This window comes from Colias philodice, chromosome 29, assembly GCF_061535455.1.
Source record: "Colias philodice isolate Cphi_HAF_F1 chromosome 29, ilColPhil1 Martin Lab GWU primary, whole genome shotgun sequence".
Classification (NCBI taxonomy): domain Eukaryota; kingdom Metazoa; phylum Arthropoda; class Insecta; order Lepidoptera; family Pieridae; genus Colias; species Colias philodice.
In genome coordinates, this window is record NC_143114.1 from 4,037,565 (window position 1) to 4,062,314 (window position 24,750).

The window sequence follows — 24,750 nt, forward strand, 5'->3', positions numbered from 1 at the left end:
GCCGCCATTTGTACATTTTGAATGGTTTTGTTGTACTTTTATTTTATAAGACTGTTGTACAATAAAGAATAAATAAATAAATAAAATACGCAAAATCTGCACTTTTATATAAGCAAATGCAAACACATAATTATTGAGAAAGTATCTCAAAAAATTCTTATAGGAGGGGAACTGTCATCTAGAAATAATATTAGCCAACTCTTGGCTAACAAAAAGAGGAAAAAAATGAGAATGGCTTAATTTAGCAAGAGAATTAATATTTAATAAAAAAGTGGTACCACTGTGATTTAATAATATAAATTTCTTCTGTTTTTTATTATTGGAAGGTTCCATTTCTCTTAAATAGAGGGCAAGTGTTTTAAGCCTAAAAAATGGCATGGCCGTATTTTCAGGGCCAACCCCAGGAGCACTGTTGCCAGATCTCCCGATTTTCCGGGAGTTCTCCCGATTTTAGTAAAATCCTCCCGACATCCCGGATGCTCAATCAAACCTCCCGATTTTTATTTACTGTTCCACAGCTTGAAGTCCAGTTACTAAAAACACTGCGATGCACTGCGTCTACTGCGTGAAACGAATCACCAAACCACCGAACGAATCATAAAAGTAATAAGTTTGTACAGTATGTAGTGTAAAGTATGCCTTCATGGAATGGAATAAAGTTGAATATTAAACAGCAAGACTTTGGGACACCAGACTAACCGGGTTTTCTAATTATTATACGACCAAATTAGGAGACATAGTTCAGTCTAGTAATTTTAAGGATAAGTAAGGTATTTAAATGAACAGTATTAGATTGCTTCGTTGTTACCAGAGATAAACATGTTGTTACTTGTGAGCACTTTGTGAAGTGAGAAAAGTTTTGTTTGTTTCTAAGTATCATCATTTTAAAGTGTTAATTATATAAGTTTTAAAGCTGTAATTGTCAGAACTTAGAATGTCTAGTTCTGAGAATGATCAAGAGGTGCAAAATACACCCCCAAAGAAAAAGAAGTACAGTGTCAGCTATAAACCGGATTGGGAAAAAGATGATCTGTTTGAGGGATGGTTATCAAAAAGTAATAAAGGTAAGGGTCAAAGGGGACTTAAATAATAATAAAAGCCTTACTTAGTTACTCAATGATAAAAACTTATTGAATACAAAAAACCCATTTCATTCGTTATTCAGGAAACCTCCTGGATTTGTATGCATACACATGTAAATAGTTCGTGCGTGTAGTGCAGTAATCAATTTGTAATTTTGACATTTTGTTTTGTAGTTCCACAACACCACACAAAAGTACTGACGTGTTGAACTAATTTGAACTCTAAATTCACAGTTCAAATGATTATTTTTGGACTATGCAGACTACATTTTTTTTCTGCGTTCTATTCTGCAAAGTTATTGACTTTGATCCAAGAAAGTCATTGAGGCTTTATGGTCTATGATATTTTTGTTTTTTTTAGTACTGTTTGCACAGTTGGTTTTTAAGACTCATCATCTATAAGGCGGCCTATAAAAGTTGCCAGTTTAAAAAAGAAGAAAAGTACGGCAGTATTTTCGTCTTGAGAAATTAACGCATTTTTGTTGCAATATTTAGGCTACATTAAAAAATATTCTTTTCAGGTCCAGATTTTGCTTATTGTAAAGTGTGCTCTTGCGATATAAATATAACGAGAGGGGGAAAAATGATATTAAAAGACACAAAGAGACAAAAAAACATGAAAGCAATAAGCTGAAAATTCGAGGTCAACAGAGTCTAGACCAGATGTTTACAAAAAAATCTACATCGTTAGAAAAACTAGTCAAACAGTCAGAAATTAGAATCGCCGCATTCATAGTTGAACATAATATTCCGATCAATGTCATGGAACATTTCCCAGATTTAATAAGAGCAGTATGCCCAGATTCTGAAGTCGCAAAAAGGATTACCTGTGGACGTACTAAAACAACAAAAATTATTTCGGAGGTGTTGGGAAGAAGTGACGTTGACACCATGGTTGAAGCCATGCAGACAAATAAATTTTCGTTAACAGCTGATGAAAGTACTGATAAAAGTACAAAAAAGCATTTAGCAGTAATTGTGAGGATCGCTCGAAATAATCTGAAGGTAAATATTATGTTTATAATGTAAAGTTTTCATTTTAAATATGTTACCTTTTATACTTTTTAAACCCTATTCTTTTTCAGGTGGAAGATTTTTTCTTTGAAATATTTGAAATTCTTGAAGGTAACGCCGAAAAATTGCATGAAATAATTACAAAAAAAATGACCGATTTGAGGATTCCATATAAAAAAAATATGATAGGGCTGGCCGCAGATGGTGCCAACGTAATGATGGGAAAAAACAATTCTCTTGCTACGAAGTTCAAACAAGACATACCACACCTTTTCGTTATGAAATGTGTATGCCATTCTGTACATCTTGTAGCGTCTAACGCTTGCTTAAAATTGCCTCGAGAACCCGAAGATCTAGCACGGGATGTGTATAACTATTTGAATGGTAGCCCAAAACGTACCGGCTTATTGAAACAATTCCAAGATTTTTTGGAACTAAAACCACACAAATTACTGCAACCTTCTCAAACAAGATGGCTCTCTTTAGAGGCAGTAGTAAAGAGGCTACTAGAACAATACGAAGCCTTAAAGTTGTACTTTAGGGACGCTATTTTCAGTGACCGTATTAAAGCTGCAGAAAACATATTGAGAATGCTAGAAAACCCAGTGAACAAGCTGTATCTGCAATTTATGGCGTATGCCTTAGGAATATTCAACGAACTAAACAGAACCATGCAATCAGAAAATACGAATGTACACATAATTTACAACAGGGTCATGACCGTAATCTACACAATTTTGGGATGTTATGTGAAAGATGAATACATTTCAAGAAATGATCACAAAAACATCGACTATAAAAATCCCAGAAAGTACATGGATATAAAAGATTGGTATTTAGGCGCTGAAGTAGGGGCGACATTATCTTCACCAACATTAACAATCAGTCCCGAAGAAATAAAACAATTCAAGTTCCGCTGTTTGGAGTTTTACATTGAGGCAATTAAACAACTATTACAGCGATTTCCGTTTGAAGATGATATGGAAATTTTGAAAAAAATGGAGTTTATGGATCCAAAAATAGTTTGTAGTGGCAAAATACTATCCATCGCCGACATAGGGTCTCAGCACACATATGGGATCGGAAAGGGATCGTCACCGTATCGCCTCGAGCCGTTCAGAATGGTTTGTATTAAACTCCCTACTGCAACGCACACTAATCGGAATAATAACGTAATCGCCTCGCCTCGGAACAGGCTCCGAACTTGAATTCCCGCGCTTACGGCTCATCGTCCCCGCGCTTACGTTTCTCCGTCCCCGCGCTTACGTCTCTCCGTACCCGAGCTCACATCTCTTTGTCCACCCTTTCCCCTTTCCCCTCCCGCGACTTGCCTGCTAAAGACGCCGCCATTCGCAAGGAGTATTTCATTCGTGTTGCGCGTATGTTTTATTTAAAATTTTAAGTTCGATTCAAACACAAAATAACGATGCAAAGGGAGAAACTTATTGAAGAAGTGAGAAAATATCCATATTTATATGACTTAAGTGATGCTAAATACAGCAATACTATAAAAAAGGACGAGGCTTGGAAACAAATAAGTATTACTTTAAAGCAATCTGGTAAGTACCTACTCCTATTTAATTATTTATTTAATGTTTTTCGCGTATGTAGGTATGTATGGGAAATAAAACAGTTGTGATTAATATAATTATAATGAAAAATTTAACTGGAATATCCATTAAGAATTAACATTAATATTTAAAGCTAAAAGCTACTGCCATGGAACTCGTCCGGTAGAAGTTTGAAAATATGTTTTGAACTTTTCACGTACATTAAAAGCGGTAGCCATATGGGCACCACTAATACTTGGTAATTGACTTAACAATCGGTCTTCGCCGAATTCAACTGTAATGTCCTGTTCTGTTCTGTTCGGTTCCTGTAAATTCATCTCAATGTTATATGTCCTCATCATATTGTGTAAAATGCAAGTTGTTAATACCACTTTATCTACAAACTTTGGATGCAATTTAATATTTTTGTTGTAAATCGCAAATTTTTGATATAAAATTCCAAAAGCGTTTTCAACTACCCTTCTAGCTCGTGATAAGCGGTAATTATATTGCCGTTCAGGATCTGATAGTCTCCGTGTATTTGAGCGAGGATATGGTCTTAATAAATATGTCTTCAATGGAAATGCCTCGTCTCCCACAAATACATGTGGCATTGCATGATTAGTTCCTGGTAATGGTTTGTCACATGGAATATTGAATGTGTTTCTTTCAAGTGCCTTTCCAAATGTAGATGATGAATAGATTCCGCCATCGCTGTTTTTTCCATAGGCTCCTACATCAACCGCTATGAATCTGTATTCAGGATCAACTATAGCTAACAAAACAATAGAAAATGTTTTTTTATAGTTAAAAAACAACGATCCACTATTGGGAGGTGCAATTATATTTACATGTTTGCCGTCAATGGCGCCTATGCAATTCGGAAAGTTCCATTTATTTTTAAATCCTTCTTCGATTCCTTGCCATGTGGCTGTAGTTGGTTGAGGTATATGAATTGGCATTAATTTATTTATTATTGCATTGCACACATCTATTACTATCAAACGAATAGTTGATTCTCCTAAACGGAAGCTCGATGATAAATTAGTAAATGTAGATCCAGTTATAAAGTACCTGCAACAATAAATGTATATTTAATATACGTTTTATAATACGTGTATATGTTTATGTGAATGTGTGTGTACGTACTCCCTTTCACACATACATGTGTAACTACATGCGCTTGATATAGTTAACCATGATTTATTTTATTTCAGAATCTGAGTGCAAGAAAACTTGGTTAAATCTTAGAGAGTCTCACCGACGAGCTATGAAGAAGCGTAAAACTAAAAGTGGTCAGGCAGCCCCGACGACGAAAAAGTGGACCTTTGAAGATGAAATGAGTTTTTTAGTACCTCATTACAAAGAAAGAAATACGATCTCTTCGGTTGATGATGATGACGGTTCAGATATTAGCAGTTTCTTGGGTAATGATGATTCACAGAACTCAATAAACATAATTCAGTCTCCAGAAAACTTACAAGCGGAAACTACTCCACTTTCGCCGCGTCCTGAGTCTTCTGCATCTTCAGTTGCATCCAAAATTTCAAAAAAAAAAAAACTTAATATTGAAAAAAATTCAGCGTCACAAACTTTAATGAAATATTTATTAAATCACAACGAAACCAAAAAAGAAGATGAGATAGATACATTTTTTAAGAGCATTGCGGCAACGGTTAAAAAATTTTCAGAATATAACCAAGCTGTTATGAAAAGTAAAATATATAATGCAGTTTCGGAAATGGAGTTAAAAGAAATCGCAGAGAAACAAAGCTATTATAGTTATCGCAACCCTTACATTCCCCAAAGAGAAGATGACATGCCTCGAGGTTATACCACTCTAAATAACATTAGCCACGAGATACAATCAACATCTGGCGCTTCAAACATTCATGATTTTAATATTTCAAACTTAGAAGAAAATGGCGCGTCAAATGCTGACGATCTTGATACTTCAAACAATCTTTAATTTATACAATGATTGTATTTTTGTTGTGGCGCTATTTTTGTTTAATTGCCATAATTTTTGGATTTAATAATATAGTTTTGTATAATAAAAAAATATGTGATTTATGGGTATTTTTTTTTACCTAAACTACAAAAAAGTTGCATTTACTAAAATACTTTACGCAATCACACAAAATATATACACACATACACCAGACATAAAACGTACATCCCCTGTGCACACCTGATCGCAAATGAGGGTTGCGTTCCAAAAGAAATATTTTTTATCGACAGAGGATAAAAATTAATCTATCTTGTAGTTTCGGAACCGAGTATTTTTTTTGTACACTTAAAAAAAAGAACAATAGAGATAATACAAACATTAAAATTATAGTACAAATATTTATGTAGACCAGATTAAAAATTCCAAAATCAAATGCAATTTCTCACCTTAACGTTACAGCTAGTTTTTCTTCGGGCGATATTGTTTCTCTGAATGTTGTATTCTTCTTCCTTATACATTCATCTATAGACTGCAATATGTTATAAAAGAGATATTTCGGCATATGAAAATAAATATAAAATTTCTCTTCATCATCCATCAAATGTTTTTTTATAGTCCGAAATTCCCCTTCAGTACTCCTTGCTTTATTCATACTGTGTACCCAATATCTTTTTCTTTTTTTCTTGCTATTTTCTTTTTCCTCTTCATCAAGTGCTATGGCTATGATAGCCAACTCACGTATTGTAAACCAAGACATAACCGTGCGCTACACTTAACGTTTGGATTCAAACTGATCTGGTGCCAACCAGGTCAGCCAGGGGCCGGCGAGGCGTAAGCGCGGTGTCGCCTAGCCGTAGCCGAGTTGACGTACAGGCGCTGCTGATACGCTTTCGTTATGTGCATACGGTAGGTTGACGCCTGGTTGACAGCGAGGCGAAAGGCGTTACGGTTACGATCCCTTTCCGATCCCATATGTGTGCTGAGACCCATATTGGGAAGGTTCCCAAATATAGCACCTTCAAATATTATCCAACAGATTGACACCGAATGACGGCTTCTTCGGAATACGAAGTTAAACACGGAAGATGAAAATTTAGAAGTAGGAGCTTTCTGGAAAAAGATAGCCCAGATGCATTTGGGTGATGGCAGCAAAATGTTTCCAAATTTAACTTCGACAGTTTTGAGTTTTATGTGCTTGCCACACTCAAGTGCATCTGTGGAAAGGCTGTTTTCCCAAATAAATTTAACCAAGACAAAGTTACGTAATAAGCTGTCTACCCCGGTTATATCGGGAGTCCTTCATACAAAAAATTTATTAAAAAATAATTGTAATTGCTTTAATTTTGAAATTAATGACAAAATTTTACAAAAACATAATAAAGATATATATTAAAAAATCTCCCGATAATTTTTGTAATTTTACCCTAAGACTCCCGGATTTTTATAGGTATGCCTCCCGGAAAATAAAATTTGGATCTGGCAACACTGCCCAGGAGCTATCAAAGACTACGATACGCCCTATGAAGCCTTTACAGATATCTGGAGTAGAGACATCATGGAGCTTATCTGCAAGGACACCAATAGATATGCTAAGCAAGTTGTCGATGCTAAAACTGCAGCTGGCACTTTGAAAGCATCATCTCGTTTACATCGTTGGGTTGACACCGATGTAGACGTATTCGTATATCCGTATAATATATACGGATATACGAATACGAGTACGAATACAAACAGTGCAATCCTATTCGACCATACAGTCACCCGAATCTATTGAAACTCAAGTACGTCCAATTCAATCTGCTGAAACTGAAACAGCACATTGAATTGAGGAAATAGACGAAATATTTCAAAATAAATAAGTAAATAGGTCCACTAAATTGAGATAATAGAGGAACTGTCGTAGCGTTTAGTCGCTTCAGTCGGTGCGCAGCTCTTTGCGGGCGTGGTTGTGTCGCTTATGTCGCTCTCGTCAGAGAAAGTGCGAGTGTTTCGAGAATGACTACGAAAGAAAAAGAAATATTGGGCCATATAATCGAACTTTATAAAGACATGCCATATCTATGGAACAAAAATGAAAAAAATTATATGAATAAAAATATTAGAAGTGAAGGTTACTCGATACTCAGATGACAAATACCACCAATAGTAGTTCCAATCAAAATTTTAAGAAAAAAAAGAAAGAAGCTCCTTTAACCCATTGACCACCGTAAGGCCCGATCGGGGCGCGACACAATAGATTTTCTATTGTGTCTGTGATTCCGAGGACTGATGGATTAAAACAACAACAGGACATTCTTGATAAAGCTGTCGGATTATTGAACACGAAGGACACCTTCACGATCATCGTCTTCCTAGAATGATAGCTGTCAAGTCGTTAACATCAGCTCCGCGTAATAAAATTATTTAAAAATATAAAAAATCATTTAAATCAAAGACATTGTGTTGTAAAGTATAAGTTAAGTTACAAGCTAATAAATCAGTGAAAACGTTTCCAAGACGATATTATCTGGTGAGTGAATATACAAATGAGCCACAGTGACTAGTGCAGTGTACGACAATACATGAGTAATAAGTGATATAAACAGTATAATAAAGTGTCCTTCGTTGTGGATAATACATAAAAACAAAAACAGTTGACTTTCTAATAAAAACATTACAAGTGTACCGAAATCAAAACATAAACAAGTCCTTTATTAAAATCTGTCGACAGCTGTTCTAAACAACATGAACTGTATAACCGCTAAAACCGACTCCGGGGATTGGCTAACGCTTCTCTGAGGTCATTCACCTATCTGATGTCATAATGGAATTAAACATCTACGATACAACGCTTATTTTAGAGTGCACAAGAAACGTAAGAATAGCATCTGAGCTACTACGTCGGACAAACGAAATTTCGCTTCGGGGAGTCAGGGTTCTAATCATCGTCGACCCTTGTAGAATAATATATTTTATAAATTTATTTTTTCATTTGAAGATAATTTGTCACAAATACAATGGATAATTACCGTGGACAATCGGATTATACTGGCCCTTCTACCTGTACATCAGTGACTGTTCAGACTGTTAGATCAGCGACTGGCCCCTCTATATCATTGTCTAATAAACAAAATACTCAATTTGAAGATAATTCATCATCTTCTACTGACATTACTTTGTCAGATGATGCAATTGCCGATATTTTTACTGAACAAAAATTTAAATAATTGTAATGTTTTTTTTTTTCAAACCTCAATGTTGCTGCTAGTAATTCAATATTTTAGTAAGACTTCATATGGGATAGTGTCAACTTTCCTTACGCTTGGAGAGTTAAGTAAAGGCGACGCTGAATCCATTTCATTACGCAAACTGTAAAAAAAAAACACTACTTGCACATGGACTTGACATCAAAAAGCTTTCTGGTATAGGAGTTGACAACGCCAATGTAATGACAGGTGTACATAGCGGAGTATACCAGAAACTTAAAGAGGAGGTAGCCCATCTCGTCAATTTAATATTTTTGGGGATAGTTCTCAATGTAGTTGTCATTATTTCATGTGTGGTCACGCTTAGCTGGCGAATACTATAAAAAGCCGCTTTCCTTTGATTCGTGGCGCATTCGTACGAATCGTGCCTAGCAGCTCGGACGTTGTTTATACGAAGTTCGACCCAACTATCCTCACTTTGCTAATAGTCGTTGACTTGTTGCGATTTGTTATCATCTACCTATATCACTTTTTCAGATTTTTTACATTTATTCAATTTAAACTTATTTTAGATACTCTTCGCACAACCTGCCAAAAAGGCCAACATGTCATCACAACAAAAAGAGTGCATACCAGTGTGAAATTTTGACGTCAAACGATTTGTTTTATTTTCACAAAAGATTCTACAGTTAGCCTACAAAAATTGATCAAGTCAATTTTATTTTACGATACGTAACATTGGCTCCCGTTGAAAGGAGACACCCAAGAAAAAATGTTCGAAATTAACGTGCTTTCTCTTAAAACAGTATGTGGTCACTAAGCACAAGACTAGGGAAAAAGTTAAGGTTTGCCTCATTGCATTTTGAGGTATTTGGAATATAAAACAAGGTCGTGTTAAAGGTGTTACTAACCGTTATGCTGCCACTGAAGAAGGTCCGTCAGAAAATCGTGGTCGAGACCGGAAACTTCATGCTTTTCGCTCAAAGAGAAAAGCTGTTCAAAAATGTATAATGAAGTTCGAGCCGTTGGAAAGTCATTATTGCCGAGGTAAATTAAATCGAAGAATATATTGACTATATAATAATATATCTAACTAAACAAAACTGAAGTCTTTACAAAATGTTTTGAACAATATTTTGAGGGTCAGCAGACGCCACCTTTATCTCCTGCATCGGATTCACCATCTGTTAGGGGACGAAAGAAAGTTAGAAAAGATAGAAGCAAACTTTATAGGGAAAATTTCATTATGAAAAAAGAAATCGAGAAGTTAAAGAGAACTGTTGAAAAGTAAGAAAAGAGCGCAATAAATTAAAACGTTGAAGACAACACACTGCATGATAAATACAAAATTTTGGTTTCAAGTGTTAAAAATAGATGAAAATGAGATAAGACGAGAGATCGTAAAGGAAAGACAATTTTGAAAAACATTTTGAATACGGAACAAATAGAAGAGTCCAGATGTAAGACACAATTATTTAAAGATGTTCTTGGAGTCAACAGAAAATACAACTCCAAAAAACAAAAAACTACCAACTCTGATTCGCTGAATGAAAAAAATACAGAACTTTTCTCTACGAGATGATATTACAATACCTACAGCAGGTAAGAAAGAAACAGTCACCAAACATGGAGAGAAACTTCAAAAAAGATATCTTCTTAAAACACAATGTAATCTATATAACATTTTCAAGGCGGAACATCCGGATCTTCCATGTTCTTACTATTACTTTACGAAAAATCGACCATTTTACGTCGTTAATTGATGCAAGAGAAATATGTTTGTGTAAAACACTCTAATTTCTCACATAAAGCTGAAGCTCTCATACAAAAAAAATGTGATTAATGATGACAACTTAATATTATTCGAGATACAGTATGCAACGACCTTTCCAAAGATTGCATGTATGGTGATTGTAAGGAATGCAAAGATATGAAAATTCAATATAATGAACAAAATATTAATGGAACTAAGTATACAATACAATGAATGGATCAGGAAGAACGTAGAATATGAAAATGATGGAAAACAATGCAAATCAATTAAGAATGTTAGAGAAGTAAAACAGGAAGAGACAGAAAAAATAGTTGAAACTTTGAGAAAGAATTGACACATTTTAAGAAACACGTCTTTAACATAAAATCGCAATTTCACAATTTTCATCAGTGCTTGAATGGTCTTAAAGAAAATGAATGCCTGATCGTCGCTGATTTTAGAGAAAATTATGAGTGTAAATATTTCAAGGAAACCTTGTCAGCTGACAAAAGAGTGCTAGCTATAATGGGTTCTCTAGCAGTGGAAGGATAAGCCTCTGTAGAAGAGCTTGGATTTAATGTAAGTATGTATATGTAACTAGCACACCACTGAGCGGTGCCTCCCAACAGTCTGATAAGGTTTAATGGGAGTCATCGGTAACTAGTCGCCCCACGTGGAGTTCGCCTTTGCTTGTGAAACCCAATTATAACCCACAGCGCCGTTTGCCGTTTTTCTACAGTGTTGAAATTTCATACAGTGTTCCCAATAGGCAATATTTCAAGCAATTTGGTGATATTATTCTAATTTACCGTTAAAATATCACTCAAACCGACTGTGTACAGGTTTACCAATAATAGTTTATATGTGACTTAAGCGCATTTGATATGTATCGACACACATTAGACTTAACCCATTGAGCCCCGAACGGCCCGATCGGTCCACGACACAATTGTGTCTGTGATTCCGGGGCCTGAGTTATTAATAATTAAGAATTGAATAATGTATACAGTACACTTTTTATTTTATTGTATTTATTTAAATGTTGTGTGCAGTTGTAATTGGGATATAATTTTAATATTAATTAGTTGATGTACCTAAATGTTTTTATTATTATTTCTAACTTTGATATCTGGCATCGAAATTGTAACAAGACCTGTTTATTTAAAAAACAAAAGATTTTTTTTATTTTATCACGCATTCATTATCCCGACGTTTCGAACACTTTTCAGAGACCCTTGTCCACAGCTCCATTCAAACCGAGACTGTTTATAAACACTATGTCCTTCTCTCCTTTTGAACATATACCTGCATTTTTAGAACATCATAACTCCATACATAAAAACATCCAATTCACTATGGAGTTAGAAACAAACAACCGTTTCCCTTTCTTAACAATTTTATAAATGAGGGGACGGGATGGCATGCTCAATCATACAGTGTATAGAAAAGCCACTCATACTGATAGGTACCTCAATGGTTATTCTCACCACCACCCTTGCCAACTAGCTTCTGTAGGTAAATCTTTGTTTCAGAGAGCCCATCACCTCTGTGATGCTGCCCACCTCAGCGGGGAACTGCAGCATGTCAAGCGGGTACTACGCGACAACAATCTGCAGGCGCCTCCACAGCATCACAGGAGTCGAACGAAGCCAGACACAGAACACAATTGAAAGACAACCAGCCTACCAACCTATTTGAAGGGAGTTACTGACAGAATTGGAATAATCCTAAGATGAGCTTCAATTAAAAATATGTATATTCTTCTTAATTCTTTCGGTGTTAGATAGCCCATTTATCGAGGAAGGATATAGGCTATATATCATCACGCTAAGACCAACAAGAGTGGAGCACTGCGGGTAAAACCGCAGGGCACACGAGAATATAAACCAATTCTTGAGACTCTTTAATTTCTAAACAAATAACTTTACTTATAGATATATTATTATACTAATAGTAGCACATCCTACCCCAACCCTCAGTGTTGGGTTAGCTCTAGCGCTCTGCTGGCCTTAGCAAGACTGGGCTTTATAGTCAGCTTCTAGGCTTCTTCTAATATCACAAAAAAAAACACAATTTGTGATTATTTTTCAAAATAATATTCATTACAAAGAGTGCACCGTAGTGACTTCATAAATTACACCTGGAAACTAAATTCAAATATAATTTCGTTCACAAGTATGTATTCAATTTAAATTCTTGAAAATGCAAACCTAATTATCTCCATACTAACAATGTTGAGCTTAGACCACTTTTGCACTGACAGCCTTAAATTATGTTAGTTCATTTTGAATGTTGTTTTAAAATAAAAATGTCTAAAAACTTTTGCAGTTTTTATGAACCTTATTTATTAAACACAATGAACAAAGCTAAATAAATAAATAAATGATTTATACCTTATCCTTGAAATAGTCCTTGAGGACCTATATTTTAGACCAAGATGTGTATGAGTCGTGTTTCACCCAAGCGAAGTCAGATTTTCATCTAGTAAGTTTTTAATTCTCATCTGACAACTTTAACCAGCCCATTATTGAAAATTAAGTATTCTGTAAAATCTTTGAGAATACTTAAATTTCATATACAAAAGACAAATTTTCATTTTGTCATATATTAATTCACTGTTACTCTAAACGGTTATAATTAAACAAGGAACTTTGGTTACAGATTTTCACTTTATAAAATAATATATTATGTTCAGAAAAACAAACATGAAGCTTTGGATGGAATAGATAAAGAGCAACAAAATATAGCAACATAATTTCAGGCTATCAGGCTGTGTAACAGTTTGCCCGACAACATCAGAAGAGCAGGGACATTGAATCAGTTTAAAAAGCAGCTAAATATTTACTATTTCAAAATCAAGAACTTATGGTTAATTCTGATCATTTTATGCAACAGTATTTTGAATAATACAGATGATTAATGTACTACTGAGAGCACTGCTGAGGTGTGTTTTGGTTAAAAATTTAAAGTAATTACCATCATATGCTTACTTTTATGGTAATATTGATAATTTATTATTAACAATTATCATAATGTATTTATTACTGGTTTTAAAATATGGCGGTTAAAAATCAATACTGTAATGAACTAAATAACGTTGAGACGTACATGGATCTGACAGTGATAAAATATTTAGACTATCGAATTAGCTGAGGAATTTTAATAATCCATATGCAGGCAACTCGCATATTAAGTATTAAAATTTTATATTTAACAAATATTATGGTTAATTGATTCAAATATTACTTTTTTATGCTTTAGCCAGCTAACCAAGTGTTATAACTGACTAACTCGTTGATGAAACTAGAACAATTAGCGATGAAAACCTTCAACCGAATATTACAGATTTGATTCCTGGAAAAGAAATGGATATACTAAGAAAATCATAAGAAGACACTGCCATTATACACACATCACACATTTAAAAAAAAATCAAGAAAATTAAGAAATGTTATGTGGATTTTGTCATGGAAAGACACGGATGAAACTTCGAGTGAAGAAAGTGAACCAAGATGAAGGAAAAGTTCAACTGTTGTTCAACACAATGAATAGAGCTATACCAATTATACCTCATCTTTGAAATAGTCTTTGAGGACTTATATCTACCTATATTTTAGACCAAGATGTGTATTGAATCATATTTCACCCAAGCGAAGCCAGGTTTTCATCGAGTAAGTTTTTAATTCTCATCTGACAAGTTTAACCAATCCAATATAGCAAATTAAGTATTCTGTACACTACACAACACTTTGAGTTAACAGAATACTTAAATTTCATATACAAAAGAAAAATTTTCATTTTGTCATATATTAATTGTTACTCTAAATGGTTATAATTAAACAATTTGATTATAGATTTTCTCTTTCTAGATATTTTTCATTACGTTCATTACATTTTTGTCTTATAACATAATATTATAAAACAAAAATGTAATGAAGGTACGCTATAAATTGATAGCCAAAACCACATCAAATTCCAATATTAATGAGTATACCAAACAGAAGCCTTACAAACGAAATTGTTTTATTTAGATTTTGTTGTTAATTTGATTACAATTTTTGATTCAGCTTCGAAGTTAGAATTCAAGATTTTAACTTTGAAACCTATTTATATTTCGATCGAATAGTATTATCGAAGTAGACCGAAATTCTCGATCGAGATTAATTTTATTTTGTACAACAGTACTGTCTTTCATGAGTACCGATTCAAGCCTTCGAAACATGCGAGTTTGATTCGATTGAACAGAAACAACAAACGAAAGAACTACACCACACGAAACTACTACAACGAAAACTATTCAACCTTCAAACCTTACAACGACAAACATGCTGTGAACAACAAAAAGAAATAGCCCAAACTATGAAGAAATCAAATGTAAGCAATCTCTGAAACTTGGCATGGTCTTCCTAGAAAAACACAAAGCTCACGAAACGATAACGACTAGAATAACCTGTACGCCAAGTAATCAAGAAATTAAATATCACAGTTAAGTATTTATAATGCACTGTGATAGGTAATAGGTATTTAATTACAACTCAGTGAAGGAGAAATTTAAATCGGCCATTGCAAAATGCAATTGAAATTTGGAACTATCTAGAGAAGATCTAGAGTATAATTTTTATAATTTGACATTTCAGTTTTCACAGACTATAGAATCAATGAGTTGCCAGAATGTTTTTCAAAAAATAATAATTTATTAAATTGATTAAGAACTATAAAATAAATAAATGGAAAAGTATTAATAATTAAATTAATTTCGTTTAAATAGCATAGAATATTTATTCCTATATATTCGCATGTGTATTCGCAAATAGAAGCGCCATCTAGGGATTCATTTCAGAAATATTACTTTTAGAAGTTTTAATGATAAATCATAGATGTCGCTATAACCAAAACTAATCAAAAGCGTTGTGAAACTTTGAAGTTTGAACATTTATATTTCTATCTTTAAAGTTTAACATATTGTTAATTATAATTTATAACGAGATAGTAGATAGATATTATTATTATAACAATACATAATATATAGATATTATTAAAACTTATCAGATGAATATTGAACTGATTGAACCTTGACATCATATTCTGGATAATCTTAGTGTGCATAAACAGAAAAACCAGTACGTTTACACTGCACATAGCAATGGGAATTTCCAAAAATTAAAGGTTGGAAGTTGGAACATAATGTACGTTTTTATTAATATATAGGTACCTAAATCACAGTATTAGGTACTACACCTAAATGTCAATGAATTGTTATACTTCGATGCATAGAAAGAAGCTGATACGTTTTATGAAGATTGTTTACCTATTTTAAAATATTTTCACAAAAATAAGTTTTAATTTCGCGACAGAAACTGCCATCCTTTTCGAAGGTCTTAAGTTTTTCTAACCTGCGCTAAATTTCAAAAAAACTCTTTGACAAAAAACGTAAATAATATTTAGGTACGGGGTACCTTACCTAGGTACATACCTACATATGTATTAATTATCACAATATTTATAATAGTTGGTATTTTTGTCAACAGACTATTAACTGTAGTTTTATGACTGCATTCAATAAATCGGAGAGAGATGATAGAATCGAGTTATTTAATAATATCAAAATGTCGTGATTACTGTCATGGAGGTCAACGTTAAGGAAAATAAAACATAATATTATACGTTGAGTGACCATTGTACCAGTAAGACGTGATGCCAGTTTTAACACGGTGAGTCTTTGTTCTAAATATTTACTTATTTCTATAATATTATTTGTATTACTATAACGAGAAAATGTTATTTTTAATACATATTATATAGATGATTTCTTTATCATTTTATTATGACTACATAATGAAATGATAACAAATCATCGATGAACTTATTATTGTTATGTTTATCATAAATACTGTTTATTTAAATAATATTACAAAACAAAGTCTCTGTCACTGTCTGTCCGTGCCTATGTATGTAAATCCTTAAAACTACGAAATGGATTTTGATGAGGTTTTTCTTTAATAGATACCTAGTTCTTGAGGTTTATGAATAAACTTTTCTACAAAACGTGCGAAGTCGCGCGCGGAAAGTTAGTATGGTACCTAGGTATATATATGGATATCTGTAATAGGAATTTGTCAATTTGTGGAAATTGTGAGCTGATACTTATTTTTGTTTTAAATGTCTATAAAGTTTTCGTTTTTTTGTAACCAAATTATTCTGAAACAGCTTGATCGGTTTTTAATTAATTTTTGTGTCAAAGGTCAGAGAGTAAGTTGTAATTTTTTATTACCTCCTGTTGTCCCAGAAAAATGTCGTTTCCCGGATCAGCTTGTACCTATTATTCAAATACCATATGCAAAATATACGAAACTAGCTGTGCTCCGCGGTTTCACCCGCATTGCTCCGCTCCTGTTGGTCTTAGGGCGATGCTTGGGCGATGATATACTATATCCTACTAATATTATAAATGTGAAAGTTTGTGAGGATGTGTGTGTGTGTTTGTTATTCTTTCACGCAAATTCTACTGAACCGATTACAATGAAATTTAGCACACATATAGAGGGTAACTTGGATTTACACATAGGATAGGTTTTATCCCGGAAATCCCACGGGAACGGGAACTATGCGGGTTTTTCTTTGAAAATGCGGGTGAAGCCGCGGGCGGAACGCTTCCTCGATAAATGGGCTATGTAACAATTAATGAATTTTTCAAATCGGACCAGTAGTTCCTGAGAATATTTTAGAGCATAATAATAAGTGAAATAAATTATAATTGCTATAAAACGTTTCATATAAGATTATTTACGGTTCACAATAATTATAACGTACTGGCTTTCCGGGGAAATCGTAAAACTGTGAAAATTAGAGGTAACTTCGTGAATTTTATTATCAAGTCAATTTACCGAGCTATATTTTATGTTTTTGATCAAACAGAATAATCGAAAATATCATCTAGTTTGATATATTATAATTATGTTATTTTTTTAGATTTGGTCTTGAATATTACTCGTATCATATCACATAATAGAAGATTGGTAATTTTGTCCTGCATCACACATCACATCACATCACATCAGTCACAGATAAGATAGATACCTACTAGAGATCATCGAGTCGAGTCGAGTCGGTCGAGTTATAAAGAGGGAACTTCCCTGGGGTTTTCACAAGTTTCGTAGCTAATCGGGGAGTTCCCTAATTATATATTTATATTAGTTACCTACTAAAGGAATCCATATTAATATAATAAATGCGAAAGTAACTCTGTCTGTCTGTTACTCAATCACGCCTAAACTGCTGAACCAATTTTCATGAAATTTAGTATGGAGATAGTTTGATACCAGAGAAAGGACATAGGCTACTTTTAATCCCGGGAAAATGACGCAATCCCGGAAGTCCCACAGGAACGGGAACTATGCGGGATTTTCTTTGACTGCGCGGGCAAAGCCGCGGACGGAAACCTAGTGTAATATAAAATTTAATTTAATAAAACTATAGGTATTTTATGACGGTCTCTTCTTACATTTATTAAATCAATATTCTAAACTTAATTTCACATTGAAGTAAATTTAAAGATTGTCGTAGTTAGTTTTAACGATCTTGTTACATTGTATTTAGTACAAGCTGTGTCCCGCGGTTTTATCCGCGTTGCTTCGCCCCTGTTGGTCTTAGCGCAGCGTGATGTGACATAGGGTTTGACGCACTTGGTGCACTTCTCAACTTGTACACCATGCTCAAATGGTGAACTTAGCAACTTGTACACTTCTCAAATGGTACACTTCGCGACTGGTACACGTCTCAAATGGTGCACTTCGCAAATGGTGCACTTTTTAAGATTAGTTGAGATTTGGAAAAATTGTGTAAAAATGAAAGAATTTTTAGTTTTGGATGTTTAATTTTTATAATTATGTCAACACAATAATAATAATTAAACTATACAGAATCACCTTAAACACACTATAACATTTTGGGTCATTTTTATTTTTTCAAAAATAAAAATGTGACTCGGATATAATAAAAATAATATAATTATGTCAAAAAAAAGTAGATTTACAGTAAAAAAATATCATAATAAAAGTAGTATTTTTATTCGTCTTCTTTTTATTATGTACATATATGTTCACCACAAATAAGCGTATCATTCCCTCTTTGATTTGTATCAAATTGAACGACTACTTCATCCATCATGAACAGTAAACAAAATAAAATGTACTAATAATATATTCAACGTAAACGCAAACACAAAACAAAAAAGTGGACCCCAAAATACAGGCTGTCCTAGTTTGGGGTCCAAATGTTACATGTTTGTACCTAACCCACAAATTGATCAATAAATGATTTTTATTTTATTTTATTTTTTAAACACAAAACAACACACTGAATAAAACGATAAAACGGGTAGTAACGTTTAACTAAATTTCTAAGTACCGTAGTCTTGACAGTTTTGTTTTTTATTCTATAATTATTATTTATGATGAATTACTAAGTTTTACTTATTATTACTTTTACTAATTTGTTTTTAAGAAACAGGTTATGATTTAATTTAAAGCTTTTATTTAATTAGTAATAGTTAAAAGTTAAATAATAATATTACAAAGGTTATTGATATAATATGATATTATATCTTTATTATGATATTTTTTTACTGTAAATCTACTTTTTTTTGACATAATTATATTATTTTTATTATATCCGAGTCACATTTTTATTTTTGAAAAAATAAAAATGACCCAAAATGTTATAGTGTTTAAGGTGATTCTGTATAGTTTAATTATTATTATTGTGTTGACATAATTATAAAAATTAAACATCCAAAACTAAAAATTCTTTCATTTTTACACAATTTTTCCAAATCTCAACTAATCTTAAAAAGTGCACCATTTGCGAAGTGCACCATTTGAGACGTGTACCAGTCGCGAAGTGTACCATTTGAGAAGTGTACAAGTTGCTAAGTTCACCATTTGAGCATGGTGTACAAGTTGAGAAGTGCACCAAGTGCGTCAAACCCGTGACATATAGCCTTTCTCGATAAATGGGCTATCTAACAACAAAATAATTTTTCAAATCGGACCAGTAGTTCCCGAGATTAGCGCGTTCGCCGTTCCAACAAACAAACAAACTCTTAAGCTTTATAATATTAAGTATATAGATTTATTTATTTTTTATAAACTGATGTTGGAGGTCGTATGAGGTCATTTCTTTCATAATGCATAGTTTGTGATTGCCCGTAAATTCGCAGTGTATTCAATTGTACATTATCTATATTTATATAAGCATTTGAACCGCGAACCTTACCTAACTACTAAACTAGCAACCAGCCCGCGGTTTCGCCCGCTTTCTCTAAACTAAACCCAATCTATACTAATATAATAAAGGTGAAGAGTTTATTGTTTGAGGAAGGCTATAGGCTAAATCATCACGCTAAGAAGTAAGACCAATAGGAGCGGAGCACTGCGGAGTGCGGGTAAAACCGCGGAGCACAGCTAATCTATACTAATATTATAAAGAGGAAAGGTTTGTAATTATGTAATTATGTATGTATGTATGGTTTTCACGCATAAACTACTGGACCGATTTCAAAAATTCTTTCACCATTAGAAAGCTGCATCTTCACTGAGCAACATAGGCTATATTGCATTTTCAAAAAAATTAGAGATCCTTACCAAAAATGCAATAATGTAACCCAAGGTGTAAAAAATTCCTCAATAAAACTTCTGTCATCGCGTGCGCTGCGGAATCTATTGAAGATAGAACAAAAAAATGTTCTACGGTATTATAGAATGGATCAATATCTACAAGAAAGTCCGCGATACCATATGTCCATCTTCAGTAGTTATGTTACTACAACAACTTTTTTACGTTTTCAAAGTAAATAGAAGTGCCGACAGTAATCAAACCATGTTATCCATACACATATATTAATCCTTATCCCATTAAATGATGTTTTATTATAGACTGTTTCAATACCAGCAAAATACTTTTTAAATGAAAAAAATTGGATATTCCATTCAAAAGATATAACGAATTTTTAAAAGTGTCAATCTACAGAAAATAGTAGGTATATTATATAATACAAATTACAATGAGCAGGCCGTAGTGCGGGACGGGGTAAAGGTGATTTTCATGTGATAAAAATTAAACCTATAGTCCGACCTTATAGTAGACTTTTCACTGTCACGATATCGCTATCTATGCGGGTGAAACCGCAGGGCATTGCTAGTATTCTATAAATTTGAGTGTCATTAAACTTAAACTTGTTTATCAGTTGTTTTGTGTTTGACCTTACAGACGAATTAATTTATACATATAATATATACATACAATATGAATAAAAATAAAAATGAAGTTATAAAATACTAGCGGTCCGCCCCGGCTTCGCCCGTGGTACATGTTTACGTTTTCTCTACATAAGAACCATCCTCGTACTTCAAGGAAAATAATAAAAAAAGAATTATCGAAATCGGTTCAGCCGTTCTCGAGTTATGCGCTTACCAACACATTTTGCGATTCATTTTTATATATAAAGAAGATAGATCGATATCTTATAGTAGGGGAGCCCACGATGTTAAATGTGTGGATTTACTGTGAGCGTTACGGAAACCTATTAGAATTAGTACCTGGATTAGACGATAGCGAGAAAAAACGGTGCTATAATGTTTCAATTTTGAGCGTCTTTTTTATTTTTAAAAATTAAAGAAAAGAAAAAAATTGCCTGGAAATATTTAAGCGCGTTAGATATTGATATTTTGTGGTGATTAAGCGCGTTAGATTAACACATGGGGGAGAGGGTTAATTACATCCTATCCTATCCTACTAATATTATAAATGCGAAAGTTTGAGAGGATGTGTATGTATGTTTTTGTTACTCTTTCACGCGAATACTGAACTGATTACGATGAAATTCAGCACACATATAGAGGGTAACTTGGATTAACACATAGGATAGGTTTTATCCCTGAAATCCCACGGGAACGGGAACTATGCTGGTTTTTCTTTGCAAACGCGGGCGAAGCCGCGGGCGGAAAGCTAGTTAATAATAATTATAAGAAGCATAAAATTATGCATTTTTTTAATTTTCCAGTGGGTCCCCTGAGCGCATCCACCAATATTATCTGCTCATACTTGCTAGAAGTATTCATAAAAAGCTACCGTCCCTTATTTTAATATGACGCGCTCGAGTAAATCCCAAAATCCCTTCTTTGGCTCCCCTACTATGTACATATTACAATTTCAGTCTCATTTAAAATGATCCATAGTTAGGTACCTAAAAATATCATATCTATGAATTAAAATTCAATTCGAATTAAGTATATATCTATACTTAATATTATAAAGCTGGAGAGTTTGTTTGTTTGAACCCGCTAATCTCAGGAACTTCTGGTCTGAATTTAAAAATTATTTCAGTGGTAGATAGCCCATTTATCGAAGAAGGCTATATATTATCATCATGTTAAGACCAACAAGAGCGGAGAAATGCGGGTGAAACCGCGGGGAACAGCTAGTTATTATTAAAATTTAAAAGCTTTTAAATCTACACCTACTATTTACTAATATTATGAAACGGAGCAATGCAGGTAAAACCGCGGGGCACAGCTAGTAATAAAATAAACAAATAAAAATAAAACTATTTAGTTAAGTTTATTTAAGTTTTAACGATAGCCCGCCAAATTCTCGGATTACGTCACTGTCAAAACCACAGACTCATTATAGTTTTTTTTACCACAGATTATGCAAATAAAACAGTTTAGCAAGAACGAGTTATCATAATAAAATGTAATAAATGTTTTGACAGCGTGTTGAAGAGACTTACTTAACTTAACTTAGGCTTTAACACTTAGTTTTATTGACAACTAGCGGTCCGCCCCGGCTTCGCCCGTGGTGCATATTTACGTTTTCTCTACATAAAAACCATCCTCGTACTTCAAGGAATATAATAAAAAAAGAATTATCGAAATCGGTTCAGCCGTTCTCGAGTTATGCGCTTACCAACACATTTTGCGATTCATTTTTATATATAAGAAGATGATATTCATGATTTTTATGTGATACTAGCTTTTAACCGCGACTTCGATCGCGTAAACGTTTACTTTTTCGGGTTTTTCCGATTTACGATGATAATTATAAAACATCTTCTGAAGTATTATTATCCTACTAATCACTACATAGCATACAACTAAGTCGCATTCTCTGTCCCTATGTCCCTATGTATGCGTAAACCTTTAAAACTACGCAACCGATTTTGATGCGGTTTTTTTTATTAGATAGAGTGATTCAAGAGGAAGGTTTTAGTATATAATTTATTAGGTTTTAGACAAAGCGGGCGAAGCCGCGGGCGGAAATCTAGTGGGAGATAAAAACCAATTGTCACAAGCTTTGGGAACTTTTTGGTTTTATTATCTACTATTTTGTACTTAATTATTTTCGAAATAAAAAAAAAATGATTTAATTGAGCAACTATCGAGTTGATTATAAACCAGTTCAAAGCCCTCAAATATTATGTTTTGGTATCAAGATATTTTGAAAACATAGTCAAGTTAAATACCCTTCATTTTATTAGAAAGAAAGAAAGAAAGAAAGAAAAAACATTTATTCCAACACACACAACACACATATAAAATAGCATTGTAAATTTTAAATAATATGCAATAGAAGACATAAATATATGTGTGGTTGCATGCGCTAAAAAAGGAAGCCACTCAGGATACCTGAGGCATAATACCTCAGCACTGATTTTCAGTGACCCCTTATGACATCCAGAATGTCAGCTGCTTTAAGTACTGGATAATAATAATAAATAAGGACAAAGTGATAAATAAATATAATTCGTGGAGTACACAAATAAGATACCATAATGCTAATACCATATAATGAATACGCTAATATTTTAATAAATAAACTTACATGTAATAAAAGATATGAATGTGAAAGATATGCATATTAGGAAAATCCTTCGGAAAATCTATACTACTAATTTAAAAAGCCCATGAATTATGAAACCTTGTACACGTATTTTCTAAAAATATAAACTATAAACTATGAATTTCCTAGAATTAAAAGGTGTTTACGTTACAGTTTTATATAACAACAATTCCTGATTTAATGATGCTAAAATATTAGTTTTTTAAACAACCAAGTTTTTTTCGTAAATAAGCCTTGAATTTCGTAAATAATTAAAAACATTATTTCACGGTTTTCCTCAATATATTGAGGAATTCTAAAAAACTCGATTGTTGTACAAATAAAGATGAGATTTCAAGGTTAGTTACTAGTTTTAGTCCGGTTCTTCAGAAGGTGAAGCGAGGTTACGCGCGGTCATTTAATGGATGGGTGTTATACAGGGTGTCCCAAAACTCAACGTCAAGCCAAAACAGGGCGATAGGATTGATTGTAACCATCATGAGAAAAATCTGAAAAAAAATCTATTCCATGCAGTTTGAAAAATATGGGCATTTAAGAAAAACCTAAAAATTTGGTCAACCTGTAACTATTTTTCGGTTATTTTGGTTAATTTTTATTATTTTTGTTCATTTAAACTTTGGAACCGTAACCCTAAATAACATTTCTAGAACCACAGTCAAAAATAATGACACAATTGCCCCAAGTTTCCTTGAATTGAAGACTATTTGTTAAACTATGAATTTAAAATTTTCAAAATTTGTCGACTTTGACGGCCCCTCCTTTAAAAAAAATGTACTAGAGTATCTTGGCAAGTGCCATTAAAAGTTGGCGCATTTAATCAGGATTGTAAAAAAGTACAATACTTGTTAGTTTCATACTAAAAAAAATGAATGAAAAAATAAAAACCTCAAGTAACCCGATTTTTGCTAACCCATTTTATTCAGTTAAAATGTTTTTTATTCGCACAAACTCTTGGTAGGTTCTTAGTTTTACGGCAAAATGATAAGAGAGATGGATAGTGGACATGTTTGCCATGAGTGAGCGAGACAGATAGTGACGCCACTTTTACCAAAGTCAACAAAAGTAAGTAAAATTAAAAAAATAATTAAAAATCTTGACCTAGTTTACTTTAGGTTTATTGAAATAAAAGTCAGATAGGGAAATAACATTTTTTATTACAATAAATGTTCAAATTGTTTACCATCAGCCTCAATACACGCCCTACATCTTCTTAAAAAAGATTTACTTATTAGCCGGGCATATCCTCGAGAGTTGGTGTCCTCAGCAGCTTGAGAAATTCGTTCACGCAGCTCGGCTACTCGCTCAATGGGCTTTGAAT

At 33.3% G+C, this 24,750-nt stretch overlaps 2 protein-coding genes and 1 pseudogene across 3 annotated transcripts in view; all 3 read left to right on the forward strand.

The window, feature by feature from the left end:
* The first annotated feature begins 412 nt into the window (after positions 1-412).
* LOC149475897 (uncharacterized) lies at positions 413-3,143 on the forward strand (annotated as a pseudogene).
* A 23-nt stretch (positions 3,144-3,166) lies between these two features.
* LOC149475898 (uncharacterized) lies at positions 3,167-5,717 on the forward strand. Its single transcript, XM_089713181.1, has 2 exons — positions 3,167-3,655; positions 4,864-5,717. The coding sequence occupies exons 1-2, from the start codon at positions 3,523-3,525 to the stop codon at positions 5,613-5,615; spliced, it is 885 nt and encodes a 294-aa protein (XP_089569307.1). The 5' UTR covers positions 3,167-3,522; the 3' UTR covers positions 5,616-5,717.
* Positions 5,718-16,087: 10,370 nt separating this feature from the next.
* Positions 16,088-24,750, forward strand: part of LOC149475899 (phenoloxidase-activating factor 2-like) — a 30,778-nt gene continuing 22,115 nt past the window's right edge. For both annotated transcript variants that reach the window (XM_089712893.1, XM_089712894.1), the window contains exon 1: positions 16,088-16,246. The gene's annotated coding sequence lies outside the window, so the exon portion shown is untranslated. The remainder of the gene's footprint in view (positions 16,247-24,750) is intronic.